General features: G+C 38.2%; 1 protein-coding gene across 1 annotated transcript; it reads left to right on the forward strand.

The window, feature by feature from the left end:
* Window positions 1-1368: 1368 nt before the first annotated feature.
* Window positions 1369-3457, forward strand: LOC115267754 (probable serine/threonine-protein kinase DDB_G0277165). The gene is made up of 3 exons (XM_062858132.1): window positions 1369-1610; window positions 1668-1775; window positions 1833-3457. The coding sequence occupies exons 1-3, from the start codon at window positions 1369-1371 to the stop codon at window positions 2947-2949; spliced, it is 1467 nt and encodes a 488-aa protein (XP_062714116.1). The 3' UTR covers window positions 2950-3457.
* The last annotated feature ends 18193 nt before the right edge of the window (window positions 3458-21650 follow it).

Here is a 21650-nt window from a genome sequence, read left to right on the forward strand (position 1 = left end):
CTCGGGATTTATACAGCAATTCCTCCCGGGATTTCTTCTGTAACTATTTCAGGGATTCCCATCAAGCTTTCAGTTGAGATTCCCTCAGAACTCTACCAGATATGCCTCTCTGAATTACTTCTGTAAATCCTCCCGGGATTCCGTCGGGGATTTCATATTATCTTTTCGATGTAACTTTGATAAAACCATAACCCATAATGTTCACGAATAAGCAATCATGGAGTAGTACAAACATAAGTGGAGAAGCCGTGTCGAGTATATCTGGTTGAAATTTTATATCAAAACATGGAATGAAAATGGACCTGGGCGTGTTAGTGGAATACCTGTAAATATGAGACACCGAAGACGACCTTATAGTTGAGGTCGAAATACATGGAACAGTACGATTTCCTATGAAAAAATTCCGAAAAGCTTACGTATGGTGAGTACGTAAAGAGAGTTTATGGGGTGCTGAAGGAACAACTCAATTACTTTATTAGAAATCATTATCTGTGTAAAATCTAACTTCTACAGCATTTTGACGTTTGCTTATGCCACACATTGTGAGCTCTCTTTGTTTGATTTGTTAAAAAAAAATGAGAAATGTTGAACACTGCAGTCGAAATTACATGAAATTGCAAGAATCATGCATTGCATACTTTTAGGCGTTTATCGGGTAATATTTCTGTACCAATTTATAAGTCATTTATCTATTCTTTTTGAGTGGTTATCATCTCTCTCACTTGTTTAGAGCTGTACTGTATCTATACGGATCAGAATATAACAATAGCGTAGAAGTTGGGCTGAAATAGAACTCGAGAAAATTATCAGACATTGAGGACCTACAATGAAGAATTTGTATGGAACTACACCATAGACTTCCATTTTTTTCATCAAATCATGCTTATCTTAATGGAACTTGACCTTTGATAACACATTTATTTGAAGATTAAAATTGTGAGACACCTTGGGCGTTAACGGGTTAAGGAAGTGTTCAACATTTGGGTTACAGACTTCCCATACAAATGTTCTGTTTTCTCTTAGAAAATGGAATTTAAGGGAATACTAATTCAATCGGCAGAATAAAGGATAAGTAGATCTAGACGTTCTCTGGATATTTTTCAACTAAAGTGGAATTATGCACGGAAAAACAAACAAAAACCACAATGCCAGTACTAACCGTTCAACAATTGGCGAATTACCCTATAGGTTGTTTTCCTTGTATCCCACCCCATTACCAACGCTTCATACACTAGGCGCCCCTCCGCCTATTGTCGAAATTGGCAAAAACCCCTCCCTTGGCGCCACTTCTGTGCACGGGCCTGCTATAGATGGTTTATTTAAGTTGTGACCTTTGGCTTTTATCTCTTTATTTGAGCTGCTTTGGGTATGCTACTGCAAACATCCGTCATAATTCTTTCTAACTATCTCAATTCTTTCCATTCCAGAGAACTCATCCACCGGGACATCAAGCTGGACAACGTCCTCGTTTTCCGGTCGGACTTTGCCCGCATCAAACTGTGCGACTTTGGCGAGTCACGTCGTGTCGGGGAGGAAGTTCTCCGGCGAAACGAATGGCTTCCGTACAGCCCACCGGAGGTCCTAACGGTGAAAACTGATGATAAATACAAGTGAGTAGACTGGAAGGTGTTCACAATATCAGGAATGTTACGAAATTAGTTTTGCAGGACTGATACTGCACACGACGTTTGGCAATTTGGTATTGTATGTTTCGTATGCCTGACGGGATGTCTGCCGTGGCAGAAGGCATCGGTGGATGACCCCAGGTTCTACAGGTAACTCAACATATTCACACCTCTGACATGATTTGTAACTTCATATCTCTCTTCCAGGTTTCAACAGTGGCACAATGCAACGCTCACATTTCCAATGAAACGCTGCCCGAAGCTATTCAAACTGCTCTCGGCAAGAGCGTGCAAAATTTTCAAGAAATTCCTCGATCCCCGACCGGACCGGAGGCTGAAGACGCTGAGCGATGTGCAGAAGTACTTGGACGACCGATGGCTGGCCAAAAGTGCCGAAAAGGAAATGGCTGAGAACGAACCGGACGAGCTGTGCCCGTCGATGTATTCCTTCCACAGTAGCGTGGACGAGAAGAACCGGCTCCTGTCGACGTTAGCCCAGTGCGGAATCGAGACCACCGTGGATCGAGTGGCAAAAAAGAATCGCATTCGCGACTGGATCCAGTCGTCGGTGATCATGGAAGAGGAGGAAGAGGATGATTCGGGATCTGCTACGCCGACGTCGACGGCGTCTCGGACGGCCGTTCCTGGGCATGTTTCGTCGGTGGCGGCTATGGAGAAAGCCGAAAAGAAGATCCATTCCACGGTCAAGGATGCGTCGCAAAAACACTTCGATCCCAGGACTGGCACCGTTCAGCTGAGTCCCAGCGAGATGGGCTCCAAAAACGTTCACAAAGCAGAAAATGGAAGAAGTGATGGGAATAATAATAATAAAGCTGGCAATAAATCCACAAGCAACGGAAATCAGTTCAATTCAGCAAGGTTCTACGACGAAACGGTTCCGATCAATCCGCTAACCCCGAGTAACAGCGCATCAACGACCCACGGTCTCATGAAAGCCTTGAACTCGGTAGCAGCCATCACAGTACCGGAGATCAACGGACGAAATAAGCCCATATCTTCAAAGTACGAGGAGTCAGCCGTGCGGGACAGTGGATACGGAGGATCGGTCGACAGCCAGCAGCGAAAGCCTCCTGGTGGAATGATCAAGCGATCGCCGGTTCTTTCCAAACGATCGGCAATGATCAAATCAAACAACAACACCCATGAAGAGGACCAAGAACTGGAAGAGGAGGATCGCGAACTATCCAATGATTTCGACGAGCTGGAAATGGATCGCGGTTCCTACGAGGGTCTCAATGATTCCAACGTACGACAAACGGCCAAGGATAGCCCATACGATAGGTTCTTTTTCCGAAGAAAGTGAATCGGTGTGATTTTCTCTAGACGTAAGAGTTTTAAACAGTTACTCGCGCGCACCATGTGAATGCACCTCGTTCCGTTTTATCTATCACCGAAAAGAAGACATTTTTTATTGGTAGTGTTGTCGAGTTTTTCCGAGATTGCCCGCACTAAAGATGTTCTTTCGTAAGTTTATTTGACTTTAAAATAGAATTTCACGAGCACTCTGTTCCACACAGAATTTGTACTGACTTATTTAGCTATTGGTAGATAGGCATTATACACACCGATTATGATAAAGAAAAAATATTGCTCGTTTTTTTTTTTTTGGTAACAGAGATAGAGGTGGTAGGTAGCGAAGCCAATCATGATCCACCGCAAAAAAATGCAGGTGAAATGGCAGATAATAACTGCAAGATGGCGGATTACGATAACGTCCGACGCGGGGGTTATCTGCGTCAGGCTTCCAATTATGATAATTGTACTATGGCACTTAACTCAAATGATGGCAATAAATTACCTGGACAGAACAGTATATCATCGAGCTCGTCGTTTCTTTATCAACCGAAAGTCTTGCGGGTTTTTTTTTTAAGATAGAACGATAAAAATGACATCACATGTTTACATCCAAAACTGTTGTTTACCAATAATAGGAGATCGCAGCAAGTCGTGCTTGCGAACGGTCGCGTTTGTCAGAGTTCTTGTGTCCGAGCGATTTTTTTTTCTGAAAGCCTCCCCCAAACCGACGCGACTATCGCCGGCGACAGCGATTTTTCAGGTGAGTAAACATTTAAGCCATGAAGCGCATTTTAAAAAGCACAACTTGGAAAACCAAACACCGCCTTGCGCTGAAATTTTGAACGATTGGTCACTCACTGAGTGTACATAATTGATTAAATTTTCAGCATGATTCAATGTTTACTTTTTGTAATTTGTGCTTTTGAAAATGCGAGGTTTGGCTTCGAAGTAGGGAAACGCGCTACTTGGGCGGTGGCTTCTATATTCGTCTGTTTTCCACTATAACTCAGTCAATCTTGAACCAATTGACACAATTCTTGGAATGCGGTGAGATAGGTATAGTATCTACCCGTGTACAAAATTTCAAGTCAATCGGTTCAAAATTGACCGAGTTACAGTGGAAAACAGTCGAAAATAACAGACGAAGAAAACCACCGCCCAAGTAGCGCGATACCCTACCTTCGCCTGAAAAATCGCTGTGGCGGTCGAAAATCGCGTTGGTTTGGGGGAGCGGTTAGGTGAAATTCCGTTTCCGCTGATGGTGCTACGCCTTTGAGCAAATAGGTTTTATGAGTACCGGAGGACCATAACTGACGACAGTGAACTGCTGTGGCAAGGTGCAGTGCAGTATAGTTTCAATATTTCTGGGAACTTCAAAGTGAGTGGATGGAGGGATGGGAAATGGGAATCAGTTGTAAAAAGGAGATGGAATACTGGTTCCGGTATTGGAAGAGCTAATTAATGAAGCTTTCGTTGTGTTGTGGGTAAGTTGATGAGTGGTGGTGATTCCGGATGTTTTACTGCAACTGGTAGCGGAAAAGAACCCAAGATGAGGGTCTCGTAAGAAGAAATTGGGTTTAAATTATTTTGGGGGTGATAAAAAGAAGAGACTGAAAAGGACTACATGTCGGACTCGATTATCCGAGTCAGGTTCTGAAGCTTCCCAAACATATATCTGGAAAACGGAATGATGTTCAAAGGTGAAATTTTTACCGGTTGTTAATCAAAGTTAGATTAACAAAATGTCAAAATTTCAGCTTTATACAACATTTAGTTCCCGAGAAATACGCTTGCGAAGCTTCAGAACCCGACTCCGGATAATCGAGTCCAACCTGTATGTGATTTGTGTAAGAGAGAAAATCAATAGAAAGTGAGCAAGACAGTGCTTGATACGCTATGGGCGGTCATTTTAGAGATGTTGGTGGGATAATAAAGGAAAAAAATGGGGATGTGAATTACTGATTGAGGAACAGAAATAAAAAAGAAAATAAGAATAGTTTGGAGGTTGTATAGTAAGCAAATGTAGGCTCAAGAAAATCGTGTATTCGGGAGAAACTTCCATCCCAGCCGTTTGGTCGACGACGATGAAGCTGGTTTTAAAATTGGTGAGATTGTTTCTTTTATATTTACTTACATTTACTTTTATTTCGAGAATGATTTTTCATTACGGTCTAACTAACATTATCGATTTCTCTTAATCGATTTTCTTTTTAATTCTTTTAATTATACAATGTATATTGAGTTTTATCCACCTTCTCATAACATCACAGTAAAACTAACATTATTAACAATCAAAAACTTCACCAATTGGGTTGTTTAGTGAATAAAATATTGGTATTTTCTATAGCCTAATCGATAGAGCTTATTTTTCTGAGTATAACGTGATTTTATTGGTTTCCGATAGCTTTGTTTTGATGGTTAAAATAACAAAACAGTTTTAATTTTCGTGGATAGAATAACAGTTCAATCGATAAAATTACAGTTCGACCCGAACAAAAAAAATTTCCCATACAAACTTTAAAATCATTTAGAAATAGTTCCCGGACTCCAAAAATTATGAAATTTTGGATTTCGACTAATTTTTGGGTGGAGAATCCGATTATAGAATAATCCGGATACCCCTAAAGAACCCAATTCCCATACCAAAATCCCATCTCCTTTCTATTTACGAGGGCGTCGGTGAGTCGCTGGCATCTCGATAAATAGATATTATCCCTTCCCATCTACATAACGTATTTCTTATCGTTTCAGAGAGCAAGCAATAGTGCTTAAGCCTAGGTTTGTTAGCCAGGACACAGTGTGAATGCCTGTGCCCCATCCCTGATGAAAAATGGCCCAGGGAGTGACAAAACCTTTTAGCTATGTCACTCCCAACGTTGGTATTTAAACATACGAAAACACTTACACTAACATCAACACATCTACATGTACTACTCAAATACACTCACACAATCCGAATCTTGTAGCATCACTCGCTTATAGTGAATCCCAAATCAACTCATTCCAAATGTACAACTCCTTGACACCTATGGGGACGCCGGTGAGTCGCTGGCCTTTCATAAAGTAGGTGTCATATCATCACATCCTTTCCGATCCTCGTAACGGAGAAGAAGGGCGTTGGAGACGAACCAGCCTTGGGCTGAAAGTCTCGATAATAAAGACATAAAAAAAAGAAGGGCGTGGCCGGCAATGGAAGTTTCCATGTCTTTTTTACTTGAACTTCTAATTGGATAGCTATTCCCTCCCAAATAGTGTTCCATAAGCAGTTAGAATAAGAGTATTAAAGCTTTAACATGACAACTTTCAGTATGCAATCTACGAATTACTCCGTTACCACGCAACGCAACGCAACGCAACGAAAGTCTTGCGGGTTTTTAAGACTAACTCTGATAGCTGAATATACAACGTGACTTCTAATAGCTAGATTAAAAGTAAAATTAGGATGAACTTACACATATTGATTAAAACTAACTAATCTCAGTTGAGATTCCTTACAACTTCTCTAAACTGCCGTTCTACGCCCTATTGTCCCATGTTATATGGGAATCAATCAAGCGTAGAACGGCAGTAAAACTCTTGAAAATATGTAACAATACAAATACAATAAACAAAATAGGAAAACAAAAAAAAATTGCCCAGCTGTTGTTAGACTGCTTAGAGAGCTTAGCTTAGAGCTTAGACTGACTGCACATATCTATGGTTGCTACTCCGTGATTGACCCGAACCAATGACAGTTGCACAATGAATCAACTGAATAATTGACTGGGAGTGGTCAACATTCTCACTGTGCACGCTTCAAAGGCTCTCTTTAACGGTACAATAACGGCGCCGGCCACGTCCTTGCAGTCAGGTTGAAAGAGGGAAGGAATTTTAATAGCAACCCTTGTTATGTGAAAGTTGGCGTTTACCGCACGTCTCCACCAAAGGCTGCTGGAAGGAGTGATTGCTAGAAGGGAAGGTATCGTTTGGTCAGGATACACTTTGATAAGTAATATGACCTTCTGAAGTTGAAGCATGCCGTGCAGACTGCAGTGATGTTGTTCGCTTCACGCGGAAAGCAAACAATCGACCACCCACGTAAGGTGATCGCTCAATATATATTCACAAAAATACATACAACAAATATACATAGACAGATACATAGAAAAAGTGTGGCTTCGTGGCCGTGCGGCTAGTGTCACCAAGCACTTAGTCGCATCGTGCTGAGGAGCGCGGGTTCGATTCCCGCCGCAGCTGTCAGGAAAAGTTTTCGGCTGTGCCACTGGGCGTTGCATGCTAGTCCGTTGTCTAGTGTCGTGCTTCCTTCAAAGAGCGAATAGCTCACTGGAAGCATTGAACGTGTTCGTCTTTTAAAAAAAAAAAAAAAAAAAAAAAAAAAAAAAAAACAGTATGCCGTTAGGAGATTGCACACAAAAATGAAATTCAATAAAAAGAAGAGATAATTTGTAATGGCATCTTACAGTGACAAAATGGAACCAAAATCCAAGTCGACACTCATGGTGACGAACTATACAAAGTCAATGAAATAATATTTGAAAAGAGGACATTACAAACATATGGATACAAACTATCACTTATGCAATTAGTTATTAGTTACTAGTTATTATGTTATGAGAACCGCCTTAAAACCCAATACCGTAAAACGGGGTATCTTTGATAATGCGGGTAACTTTGATAGTGCGGCAGGCATTGTGTAATTTATCTTATAACTATGATGCCTTCAACCAGTTAAGAAAAAAGGAAACGTAAATCAATTTTATACATATGAAAGTTCATCTTAGACGTATTTTCATTAAAATCTAGTTTATGTACAACTTTTTGGACAAAAATTAAAAATAGTTGATATTTTGGTCATTTATCAACCCCTTCAAACAATCTGCTATATGACTTCGTTAAAACTATTTTTTCAATGAATGGACTCTTATTCTCGATAGATTCATCATAGTAGATTCCAAATCTGGCCTTAAATCTCTTAACGAAGTGTGTTTTTACGAAATGAAAGCAATTTTGTAAATTGGGATATTAATCTCCATACATTGATAAACGCCTAAAAGTATGCAATGCACTTGTAATTTCATGTAGATAAATATGTGTTGTTCAAAATTTGTTAATAAAACATTAAAAAACTACCCAAAAAAAGAAAACTATCCATGAATAGCATGTAATTAGATGTTGATGTACCGTTAAGCATTTATTATTACAAAGATAATGATTTTTGTAGCTAAATTTATTCTGTTTTACACACAATACTCCACAAACTCATTTTTATATGTAGAATTTCGTAAAAAATTAATGATTTGATATAAAAATTCTATCTAATATATTCCACAAGCCTTCTCTCATCATGTTCATACTCCTAAGATTTCAATCTGTGATTTTTTTTTTAGATTTGATGTGTTTTTAGGACATTATCAAAGTTACCCCAAAATGAAAATCTGATTTTCGGTTATATGAAAAACTAAAAGTTATCCAAAATATTTCAGATTATCGAATCTTTCAATTGCAATTGATAACTGATACCCCAGTACTTGTTTTAAAAATACAGTCGAGACTCTTATAAGATCACTGGTCGGGGGGCGCAATAGGAATCCGCTTAATAGGAGACTAAGAGCTTATGGGATTTCGGTATTTTGGGGGTGTGGCCTATTATCTCGGGTGTGTTAAGAGTTAACGCAATACTTTCTTCGGCAAAGTTTTAGGGCTTGATAAGATCTACCATTTAGAACTTTGGTTCATATGATTAGTTGGCAATTTGGCCGCTAGAGGGACCATCAACAATTTGATGCTAAATTGCACTACAGGAACCATATCAGGTTGTCAAGCAAACGTTACGATATGCGACAGCTCAAGACCCTGATAATTTGGAAGGATAGTGTCTTCGGGAAAGTTGTTGGGTACGCCAATAACTTACTGACGATGAGTTGCGAAGTTCGAAATTCCTCCACTGGGCGGCGCTAGTGAGCAAGTATATTTTCAAAACCTCATATCTCAGAATCCCGATAACTTAGGAAGTTGGTGTCTTCGGCAAAGTTGATCAGTATGACATAAACTTACATAAAAATAAACACTTGTTTCGCAATTCTGCCACTAGGCGGCGCTAGTGAACATGCAAATTTTAGAAATCTCATAGCTCAGAATCCTGATAACTTAGAAAGTTGGTGTCTTCGGCAAAGTTGATCAGTATGACATAAACTTACATAAAAATAAACACTTGTTTCGCAATTCTGCCACTAGGCGGCGCTAGTGAACATGCAAATTTTAGAAATCTCGTCGCTCAGAATCCTGATAACTTAGAAAGTTGGTGTCTTCAGCAAAGTTGATCAGTGTGACATAAACTTAAATAAAAATAAACACTTGTTTCGCAATTCTGCCACTAGGCGGCGTTTACCGGGTTTTTTCGTCTTTTTTCGATTTTTTTGGCGGTTTTTAGGCTTGGCAAAACTACACAGAAAAAAATATGTAATTAAAATTCAGCGAGAAATCATGCACATAAAGGGAATGCTAGAGTTAGTGCACTTTTACATGACATATAATGTAAAAATACATTACCATCGTGTAAATTTCCGCCAACCATCGCGTAAACCATCATGGACTCCAACTGATTACGTGACTTTTAGCGGAAATTTACACGATTGCAACATAAATTTACATGATATCTCATGTAAATATGTACTAACTCTAGCATTCCCTTTATGTGCATGATTTCTCGCTGAATTTAACATGAATTTTTTTTTCTGTGTAGTGTCGCTCCCCCTGATAACTTAGAAAGTTGGTGTCTTCGGAAAAGTTGATCAGAATGACATGAACTAACATAAAAAAAAACACTTGTTTCAAAATTCTGTCACTAGGAGGCGCTAGTAAACTTGTAAATTTTAAAAATCTCATAGCTCAGAATCCTGATAACTTAGGAAGTTGGTGTCTTCGGAAAAGTTGATCAGTATGACATAAACTTTCATAAAAATAAACACTTGGTACAAATTCTGCCACCAGGAGGCACTAGTGAACTTGAAAATTTTAGAAATCTCATAGTTCAGAATCCTGATAACTTAGGAAGTTGGTGTTTTCGGCAAAGATGATCAGTATGACATAAACTTACATAAAAATAAACACTTGTTTCAAAATTCTGCCACTAGGCGGCGTTTACTGCTTTTTTCGTATTTTTTCGACTTTTTTGGGGGGTTTTCGGCTCAGCAAAACTAGTGTCGCTCCCCCCGATAACTTAGAAAGATGGTGTCTGTGGCAAAGTTGATCAGAATGACATAAACTTACATAAAAATAAACAATTGTTTCGCAATTCTTTAATTTTATAATTCTTTTAATTCGTCTAGTAGTTTCAGCTGGCATACTCCTAAAAATTCCACGGAAGATTCCTTTCGAGTCCGGCTGACATCAAGTTATACAACTAATAAAATATGCATGCTGCCCAGGGGCAGAATTTCAAACCATGTATCTCATCAATGAAGAATACAGTCTCTCCAAGATTACAGAATTCTGAGCCATGAGATTTTCAAAATTTGCGTGATTACTGGTGTCACCTAGAGGCAGAATTCCGACACAAGTGTCCCATTTTGTGCAAGTCTATGTCGTGCTGATCAACTTTGCCGAAGACACCAACTTTCTAAGTTATCAGGATTCTGAGCTATGAGATTACTAAAATTTGCATGTTCACTAGCGCCGCCTAGTGGCAGAATTGCGAAACAAGTGTTTATTTTTATGTAAGTTTATGTCATACTGATCAACTTTGCCGAAGACACCAGCTTTCTAAGTTATCGGGGGGAGCGACACTAGTTTTGCCAAGCCGAAAAACCGCCAAAAAAGTCGAAAAAAACCCTGTAAACGCCGCCTAGTGGCAGAATTGCGAAACAAATGTTTATTTTTATGTAAGTTTATGTCACTCCGATCAACTTTGCCGAAGATACCAACTTTGTAAGTTATCAGGATTCTGAGCTATTGAGATTTCTAAAATTTGCATGTTCACTAGCGCCGCCTAGTGGCAGAATTGCGAAACAAGTGTTTATTTTTATGTAAGTTTATGTCACTCCGATCAACTTTTCCAAAGACACCAACTTTCTAAGTTATCGGGGGGAGCGACACTAGTTTTGGCAAGCCGAAATACCACCAAAAAAGTCGAAAAAAGACAAAAAACCCGGTAAACGCCGCCTAGTGGCAGAATTGCGAAACAAATGTTTATTTTTATGTAAGTTTATGTCATACTGATCAACTTTGCCGAAGACACCAACTTCCTAAGTTATCAGAATTCTGAGCTATAAGATTTCTAAAATTTGAAAGTTCACTAGCGCCTCCTAGTGGCAGAATTTTGAAACAAGTGTTTATTTTTATGTAAGTTTATGTCATACTGATCAACTTTGCCGAAGATACCAACTTTCTAAGTTATCAGGATTCTGAGCGACTAGATTTCTAAAATTTGCATGTTCACTAGCGCCGCCTAGTGGCAGAATTGCGAAACAAGTGTTTATTTTTATGTAAGTTTATGTCATACTGATCAACTTTGCCGAAGATACCAACTTTCTAAGTTATCAGGATTCTGAGCTATGAGATTTCTAAAATTTGCATGTTCACTAGCGCCGCCTAGTGGCAGAATTGCGAAACAAGTGTTTATTTTTATGTAAGTTTATGTCATACTGATCAACTTTGCCGAAGACACCAACTTCCTAAGTTATCAGGATTCTGAGCTATGAGATTTTTAAAATTTGCAAGTTTACTAGCGCCTCCTAGTGGCAGAATTTTGAAACAAGTGTTTATTTTTATGTAAGTTCATGTCATTCTGATCAACTTTTCCGAAGACACCAACTTTCTAAGTTATCGGGGGGAGCGACACTAGTTTTGCCAAGCCTAAAAACCGCCAAAAAAATCGAAAAAAGACGAAAAAACCCGGTAAACGCCGCCTAGTGGCAGAATTGCGAAACAAGTGTTTATTTTTATGTAAGTTTATGTCATACTGATCAACTTTGCCGAAGACACCAACTTTCTAAGTTATCAGGATTCTGAGCTATGAGATTTCTAAAATTTGCATGTTCACTAGCGCCGCCCAGTGGCAGAATTGCGAAACAAGTGTCTATTTTTATGTAAGTTTATGTCATACTGATCAACTTTGCCGAAGACACCAACTTCCTAAGTTATCGGGATTCTGAGATATGAGGTTTTGAAAATTTACTTGCTCACTAGCGCCGCCCAGTGGAGGAATTTCGAACTTCGCAACTCATCGTCAGTAAGTTATTGGCGTACCCAACAACTTTCCCGAAGACACTATCCTTCCAAATTATCAGGGTCTTGAGCTGTCGCATATCGTAACGTTTGCTTGACAACCTGATATGGTTCCTGTAGTGCAATTTAGCATCAAATTGTTGATGGTCCCTCTAGCGGCCAAATTGCCAACTAATCATATGAACCAAAGTTCTAAATGGTAGATCTTATCAAGCCCTAAAACTTTGCCGAAGAAAGTATTGCGTTAACTCTTAACACACCCGAGATAATAGGCCACACCCCCAAAATACCGAAATCCCATAAGCTCTTAGTCTCCTATAACGCTCACCCCTGTCTAGTAGGAGTTCGTTTAATAGGAGTCCGTTTAATAGGAATTCGTTTAATAAGAGACTCGACTGTATAAAACTCGGGGAAATACTGTTAGGGTAAGTGTACCAATTATGGCCATAGTACCGATTGTTCGCCATAGTTGATTTTCACCCTTTAACGATATATATCAACAATAAAAAAAATAAAAACAATAGATCACGTTCACAAAAGATGGTTGCACTCATTTAAAGTTCACATTTTGCTCAAATTATGTTAGAAATAAATCATTTTCCTTAAAATTTCGGCTTCCTTGCACCATTTTTCGCCATAGTGCACCAATTATGGCTAATCCCATAAGAAATGCATGCAAATAGTGCGAAAAGGAACCGAAGTTAAAAAAATGTAGCCATAACTGGTACAGGGTTCCTATCATTGGCACTCACTGTAATAAATACTAAAAGTAGTTTTGGCTCCGTTTTTATATTTTTCCTGTAAAGTATGGAAACTAAACTATCTTTTAACATAGTGGTGACATTCGTTGGTCTTCTCGTTATTTTTGTACAAATAGTTTTCCTTAGGTAGTGCCATAATTGGTACAGGCACCCTACATGTAAAAATATTGAGAAATTCGCTGAAAAACTATCAAAGTTACCCCATTTTACGGTACCTTTCATTTTGATTTTATGATGGTTCTAAGTACCCCTTGTAGTCTATTTGACTAAAAATGTTACTTGGGCTGGGATGTTATGATACTGCGCAGATGAAGTCCGTGCATTCTACGGTGAACCCAGCATCCAGAAGGTTGTCTAAGTCGGGCAGGTCATGTTGCAGGAATGCCGGATAGTAACCCTGCTATAGAATTGTGCACTCAGTTTGGCAAGGCCGCTTGTTCTATGTACCCATAAGATTTGGACTATAAATATCATATGTATGTAAAATAAGAGAAAAAATGTCTTTAAGGACACAATTCTCAGTTGTTGAACTGCAGGGTCTACTCAGACTATTCGATATTTGTATCCGATATCAGTACAACTGACGTTAATTATTTCAGCTTCAATATGCGATTTTTTTAGCAATGTGTGATTTCGAATGCAAGATACTATCGCTCGATAGATCAACTGTATTTCCTCATCTAGCGTTCCACTTACCGTGCATATTAACCAAGAGTCTCATTGTTCTAATGAACTTCCTCATAGATCGTGCCCATAACTTTTCGGCACCGTTAATATTTGCTGGATTGTGTATCGCAGGTTCAAACAAACAAAGACAATGATTATCATCTAATTAAACATTCCGTACGTCACCCCTGACCACAACAGAGTCGCTTATCACGTTTTATCACCTATCAGATGGATGGGTGAACTAATGAGCACGTCGCAAGACGTCGCATCGGTGGCGGCGGCGCACTGTGGGACAATTCTGAAGAAAGACGACCAAAACCTCTAAGAGCCATTAGATGACATTTTAGCATATGGGTGTCTTTGAAAGATATGTTCAGAAAAATCTTCTCTATTTTTATGCATATTCACTGTATGGTAAAACTGTAGGGTGAACCCGAACAAAAAAATATTTTTTCAAAATATTTTTTTAGAGGGTAGATGTCCTTAGCAAAGTTGTAGAACAAGTAATTTCAAGTAACTTTGCTGAAGGCACCATACAGCTTGGACTTCATTTTTTGGGAAAAAAATATGAAAGTTTTGAAAAACAACCTCAAAATCAGTTTTTTGAACTTTTCCATGGTCATATCGTAAAATTTCAACGTGATATGTTCTACAAGTTTGTAGGTATTACTGAAATACACTATCTTGCCGAAGACACCACAAATTACTCCAGTAAACCAATTTTTTGAATTTTTTCACTATTTTCGCTATTGAATATTTTTTGAATAGGCACTTTTTGGCAGCCCTGCTATCAAAATTTCAAAGCTTTATTATGTCCAGAATAGACCAAAAGTTACTTAACAATCGGGTCTGATAAGGCACTTTGATTTCTGATGCTATTTTAATAGTCATTTTTCAAAGAAAATATTCACAAATTTCATACAAATCATTTAATACAAACTGAAAACTCACGAATACTTTTCGACATTAATATTTGTTAATCCAAATAGTATTCTTGTTGAAATAGTCTACATTTCTAACACTGTGGTTGACTTCACATTGAATACCCGACAAAAAATATCGCTTTTTAAATTTTTAGATGAGTTTTTAACACCAATCAAAAAGAGTGAAACATTGTTACATCACATTGAAATAGCCAGTATCTGTTAGCGATATTCTAGGTTGTAAATCTATCGTCATGATGAAAATTCTTCACAGATATTTTATTAAAATTGGTTATGCTGTTTGAAACTCTTTAAAATTTATTTTTTCCAGTTTTCTAGAACTGCGTCCGTTAGGTCGATTTTTGTCCTTGATGTTCAAAATTTCTTCGTCGTAGGCATGTTACCTTGGTTCATCCCTTGACAAATCCGCATCAAGATCACGGCTCGATTATTGATACTTTTCCGGAGAAGCCTTTAGGTTTAAGTTTATATTATAACGATTTTTTGAAAAGATAAAAAAGTTGTGTGCCTTTTTGAGAAATATTTCGTAGATGAGGAAATCACTCAAAGAGGCTTTTCCCTCTTTCTAAATTTGTAGTTCAAAATATATGACACTAACAGTTGAAATAGCCTACATTTATTTAAGTTGTTTTTTTTTCAGAATTACTACTTGGATGAACTAAAAATAATATCGAAAGGTTGTATGAGATTTGTGAATATTTTCTTTGAAAATGACAATTGAAATAGCATCAGATATCAAAGTGCCTTGTCAGACCCGATTGTTAAGTCAATTTTGATCTATTCTGGACATAATGAACCACTGAAATTTTGACAGCACGGCTGCCAAAAAGTACCTACTCAAAAAATATTCAATAGTGAAAATAGTGAGAAAGTTTCAAAAAAATGGTTTACTGGAGCAATTTTTTTTTTTAATGCAGGGCCCATATAGCCGAGGCGGTAAACGCACGGGTATTCAGCATGACCATGCTGAGGGTGACGGGTTCGATTCCCGGTCGGTCCAGGATCTTTTCGTAAAGGAAATTTCCTTGACTTCCTTGGGCATAGAGTATCTTCGTGCCTGCCACACGATATACACATGCAAAATGGTCATTGGCAGAGGAAGCTCTCAGTTAATAACTGTGGAAGTGCTCATAGAACACTAAGCTGAGAAGCAGGCTTTATCCCAGTGAGGACGTTACGCCAAGAAGAGGAAGAGGAGTGGAGCAATTTTTAATTTTACAGGGTTGGTGTCTTCGGCAAGATAGTGTATTTCAGTAGTACCTACAAACTTGTAGAACATATCACGTTGAAATTTTACGATATATTCATGGAAAAGTTAAAAAAAAACTGATTTTGAGGTTGTTTTTTAAAACTTTCATATTTTCTTCCGAAAAATGAAGTTCAAGCTATATGGTGTCTTCAGCAAAGTTACTTGAAATTACATGTTCTACAACTTTGCTGAGAACATCTGCCCTCGAAAAAAATATTTTGAAAAAATATTTTTTTGTTCGGGTTCACCCTACAGTTTTACCATACAGAGAATATGCACAAAAATAGAGAAGATTTTTTGAACATATCTTTCAAAGACACCTATATGCTGAAATGTGATCTAACGGCTCTTAGAGGTTTTGATCGTCTTTTTTCAGAATGATCCCACTGTGCAGCGTCGTTCACCGGGGCGTAGTGCAGTGGTGATCACGCAGTCGTCGTGTCCGCATATTGGGCCCCGTTACGCTTGATCGGGCATTTGAAAATACAACACACAATTCACACGTATTGTATCCGTTACAGATTTTGGAACTGGATCATCGTCATTTCATTTATCTCAAAATATAATTCCGATTAATTTAGTGTCGCTGATTTCTTTCTTTTGGAAATATGTAGGGGAAAGAGGACTTACTTGACGGTTTGAATTTTATTTAGACAATTTATCGAATCTGAATTGATTTCACTTGAAATCATTTTATCATTGTAAAGTTACATTTCAACAGGTACTTGTCTTTTCGCGTCTTTGCAACTGACTTGCCATTTCATAAATTTAATAAGGCGCTGTCCATAAATTATGGAGACTCTTTTTTAATCTTTATTGGTATCTCATTCAATTATTACATTCATTGACACTTAATCTAGATGTTCTGTGTATTATTACACACGATCATCCTAATTTGGTAAAATAAATTTAGGCTTTTATTCATCAGATTTTTCCACCTACTCGGGTTCCTAATAATAGATCTCACTTCATCTAAATCAGTGCCTAATGAATTGTCGAAAATGTTCTCACATTTGAAAATGTTTACGAAGTCGCGAACAACCTGATGCTCAATTGGACTAGTGAGACCTATACTGAAATTATGCGCACTTTCAAACTGTTTGGCTAGTTTTTGTGCTTTTTCAGAATAAGTTAATAATATTTTGTTATCCTCTTTCAGCGCAGAAATAGGCTTCTGAAGCTTTTAAAATTTTTTTTTGTTAATTTCCAAAAAGGCTTAGAGCCGGGATTTAATTGAGAAACTATATTTGCAAAAAAAAAATGTTCTCCAATTCTGTAAAATGTTTTTTAATTTCTTTCTGAAGATCCTGCCAAATAACCTTCAACGCAGGATTTCGAGTTCGTCGGAATGGTCTATACGCACGTTTTTAAGACGGATCAGAAGTTTCAGATCGACGTCAATAATAACTGAGACGAATTTGATTTCACATTTTGGTATTGACGAGTCTCTTGCTTCGACTATAGTACTAGTCAAAGTTTCGAGGGCATTGTCTATATCAAAATCTGTTTCCAATAAAACATTAACATCTAAATGGCCATCGATGTATGTTTTATATGCATACCAGTCAGCTCTGTGATAATTGAAAGTAGAGTTGATGGGATTAAAAATCGTTACATGGGAATGTTGAAATGTTACAGGAAGATGGTTAGCCCTCTAATACCCAAATTTTTGATTTTGATCTAAATATCATTTTTCGTCATCTAAAATCGATTTAAACATGTTTTGGAAGATGATTCTTTTTAATTCTCGATTTCGTGAATTTCAGTTTTTGATTTTTCTAATTTTTATTTTTGAACATCCCCACACTTTTATATTTTTCCTGGAAGCCTATTTCGGGAACGGATTTTTTGAGATAAAAACATTTTGAGATTTTATGATTATAGTTGAAATATTTTTATTTTAAATTTTTTCCATTGAAAATTTTATTTTCCGTGTAATTTTAAGGAAAATAATTTTAGAGTGTATTCGATTCCCTTAAATTATTAAACTAGGATAGAATGATTTGGGAAAAATATAAAATATGTTAATTCTAGCGATTTCATACAAAATAAACAATTACTTCTAAAAGGTGACTAAAACATCAATTTTTCAATGATTTTTTCAAAATGTAAATACGCTTTAAAATACACCCAAAACCATTTCGAGATATAGAAAACAGTCCTAAATATCAGCCAAAAATATAAATAAAAAGATTTTCCACGAAACAAAAATTACAAAAATGCTCAAACTATACCCCGTCTAAAGGCGGGGTTGGGTATTAGAGGGTTAGAATCGAAGTCAGCATGAGTAACCAATTGGCTACATACAATGCTGACTAGAGTCAGTTAATCAGTTTTGGTTGCGACTGTGATGGAATGTAACTTGAAAATGGCTTTTTCAGTCTCGACAAAATTCAAATACTGCTATTTAATTTCGTCCAGGACGAAATTAAATAGCAGTATTTGAATTTTGTCGAGACTGAAAAAGCCATTTTCAAGTTAGAGTCAGTTAAGACCAAAGCAATTGTTGAGCGATTTCTAGCAGAAGAAAAACAAGTGCGGCTGTCGGGATATTTAATAGAAAAATATTCTGAGGAGCACTCATCAAATAAAATCCTGCCGTTGGAATTGGACTGACCCACTGTCCGGCAGTGGTATTATGGAAGAAAGATGTCTGCAGTTACCTGTATGGTTTTTTCTGAACTTCACACTCACAACTGAAATCATCTTTAGCCCGGGAGTTGAAAGGTGATAGCTCTGTTGGGATCCAGGGACCCGTTTCAGAATGTCTGGTTACTCACGTCCATTCCGAGGTCACTTTTACTTACAACAAGCCCCGCATGTGTGCATTACCGTTATCAAATGGATAATGATAATGCAAACACACTTCCTGCTTCAAAGGTAAACTTCGAAACTGGCACGTATTTAGTTCAATTTGTTGTAGTAAAGATAATCAGAACATTCTCACCAGAATCCATTCAAGGTAACGCTGCCATCGCCCTGGGAACGTCGTAACAGCGCAGATAGGCTTGCTCGGCATGCTCCTCGTCTCACCACCATCGCGCACGCATTCAGTCATCATTAGAACACACGTCACTTGACCTCTCACAGAATTATGAATATAAGGCCACACTCTTTGATTCTGGAACCACTCGCGAATCATTGATAGCGTGGTGTACCGACTGATTCGCGAATCTAATGGCCGATCGATCAGCCAAAAACGCGAAAAAATACGATAAAACTACTTCGGCATTTGTTTCTCATTGTTTTGGTATTCGGTGTTAGAAATAAGCACGCATGATAACAACAAAAATGGAACCAATCGGTGCCGTAATCGCTTTGTTCTCGAATCGGCTGAATATGAGAGCGTAGGATTACACGGCGTGTGTATGGGAAAAGTTTATAACAAAAAAATAGGCATCGTCAAATTTTTCGCTATTCAAAAAATAGAGGCTTTCAGCTTTCATTTGCAGGGTCCCTCAAAAAAATCCACCGAGGGATCCCGAACAACTTTTTCAGAATACTGTTTTTCCCCATACAAAATGCACGGTTCCAAATTAATCCCTATTTCTACTTAACAAACATACCCAATTTTTGTATGAAAAAGTTCCCCCGATGGAATATTTCGATGTTGGGCTTGAATGAAAGCTGGTAGCGTCAACTTTCACGTAGCGTAAAAATTAGCGATGCCCATTTTTTTGTAATAAATTTGTTCTACCAGACACACCGTGTTACTAATGGCTATGTGACCCTATTTGATCAATCAAATGATATTCAAAACAAATAAAACAATGTTGCGTCGATAAAATTGCGCTTTGTACCCAAGACAGAATCATACCTTATGGGGGGCATTCTTATCTGCTCTAATAGCTGAAATACTTTCCGAATTAAACTTTGTATAAGAGACTTTAAGCCGCGCGTCAGTGCTCTTATCGCATGGGAATTGGTACTATCTCGGAATGATAAGCAATACTTAATCGACGAACAAATCTCAATTCGAGCCATTGAGCATTTTGTGGGCAAAGGTTTAATTTAACTTGTACATTAGTTGAAGTCTGCATCAACTTCTGAATTCAGTTTTTATTTGAGGTGAAACAAAATGCGAATCAAATTTTCAATCTACGATGAAATTGAATGGACACAAAACCTTAAAATAGATAACATCAATCCCTAACGGCCCTCAACTCTTTAACCTTCCGTAACTCGCGCGGTTGGCTACCTGCGTCAGCACCACACTAAAGCGGAGTACAAAAAGCGAGTTTTTTTCAACGTGTTGTATAAAATACAACAGCGCGATTACTCGAGGGTTAAGATCAGCACAGTATGCTTGCTCCTATAATAATTCAAATCCGCCATTGGGGTGGTCATGTGTGAATTCAGTAAAATTGTATCTTGAAGCTGCTATATTCTCTAGCAGTTGCGTGTTAAGAAATGAAATAATGCTTAGATGAGTGAGTTTGAGAAGTGTGTCGGTTTATCTTAGCTTTTTGTAGGGGCCAATTGAGACTAATTTAGATAACGCAATCCTATTCAAGTATGCATAAACTCGTGTAGATTTATAGTGTCAAATTGCACCTACTAGTCACGTGGTTTGTCGGGGACAGCAAAAGGCGCGGGATTTAGATCGAGAATCAGTTGGCGCCTAATGTACCTGCATTTAGATAATTGCTCTCAATGATATCGGCAGTCATCCGAGGGCAGATCTCACCGGATGTTACTGCCGTGCGCTTATATTCCGTTGTGATAGAGTGAAGTTGACTTGAGCAACTTACTTTGACGTTCTCGGAGTAAATCTTCAATCGATAGTCGCTCCATAGACTACAATCGTTACCTTAACCCGGGAGGGCTCGCATCGTGTACTGAATATGCTTGTGGTACACAGTGTGAGCGTGATGTTGCTGAGGGTGTTCGAAGACGCGTCTGATTCAAAAGCCAAGATTCCTCCCGGATATGCTCCAGTGAACTCTGAACCCTTATCCTCACAATGCCTATCCTAAAATTATGTGACTCGCTAACCTCGAGCAGCCACGAGTGTTTGGACTCCTCCCAGTACTAACATGGATGCTTAAGTAATAAATAAGTTGTATGTAATTATATACAAAACCAAATTTCGGCTCCGTGAAGCGTTACACGCGAGTGAGCCATAAATAAACGAACTAGATACATGACGCGACTGCTAGAGGGTTAACGATAAGCTTTCAAGCACCGGAAAACAACGACGGACAGGAAGCCAGTAAATAAAATTTAAAAAAAATGTTTAAAATTTTATAAAATTTTGAAGATTTTTAAAATTTTGAATTTTTTAAAAATTTTGAAATTATGAAATATTTTAAAATTTTGAAATATTATACTTTATCGAACTGGTTGCCTTTCTGCTGCTTTCACTTTTCTACTCTATACATGGTAGGATGATGAGCACAAGGGATGGTGGATGGCCGTTGTTCCTTTCCAGTCCGATTGGGGGTCCATTATGAGTAGCAGTTCGCCGATATCCAGGTATCCGGGTCCATTTGAGCCATGGGGCTCAGAAGAGGGTCAGTGTCAGCCGCTCTCGGTGAAGAGCAACTGACGAAAAATTGCAAGTGCCGGGGCTGGGGTATTTTAAAATTATGAATATTGAATTGTCCCTTAGACGCCTGAAGGTAGATAATTTCCATTGAAATAAGCGTGTTCTACCACAATAAATGACAATTTTATCGTAAAAAATGTGTTTTCCATGTCACTGTCGGCTACACCCCCGATGCTAGACGCTGGGTGGCTCTCACCGTTGCCGTTACGATCCATGTTGATTGCACAGAACCCTGTCTTCATCGGAATAGACGTGATCTGCACATTATGACTTGTACCTGAAGCCTCAGCGTTCGTGTGGTTGTTCGCCATC

This window comes from Aedes albopictus, chromosome 3 (assembly GCF_035046485.1).
Source record: "Aedes albopictus strain Foshan chromosome 3, AalbF5, whole genome shotgun sequence".
NCBI classification, from domain to species: Eukaryota; Metazoa; Arthropoda; class Insecta; order Diptera; family Culicidae; genus Aedes; species Aedes albopictus.

Coding starts and splice junctions, on each gene's coding strand:
- LOC115267754 (XM_062858132.1), top strand. CDS start 1,369: ATGCTACTGCAAACATCCGTCATAATTCTTTCTAACTATCTCAATTCT. Junction 1,611..1,667: donor AAAACTGATGATAAATACAA/GTGAGTAGACTG, acceptor TTAGTTTTGCAG/GACTGATACTGCACACGACG. Junction 1,776..1,832: donor GATGACCCCAGGTTCTACAG/GTAACTCAACAT, acceptor TCTCTCTTCCAG/GTTTCAACAGTGGCACAATG.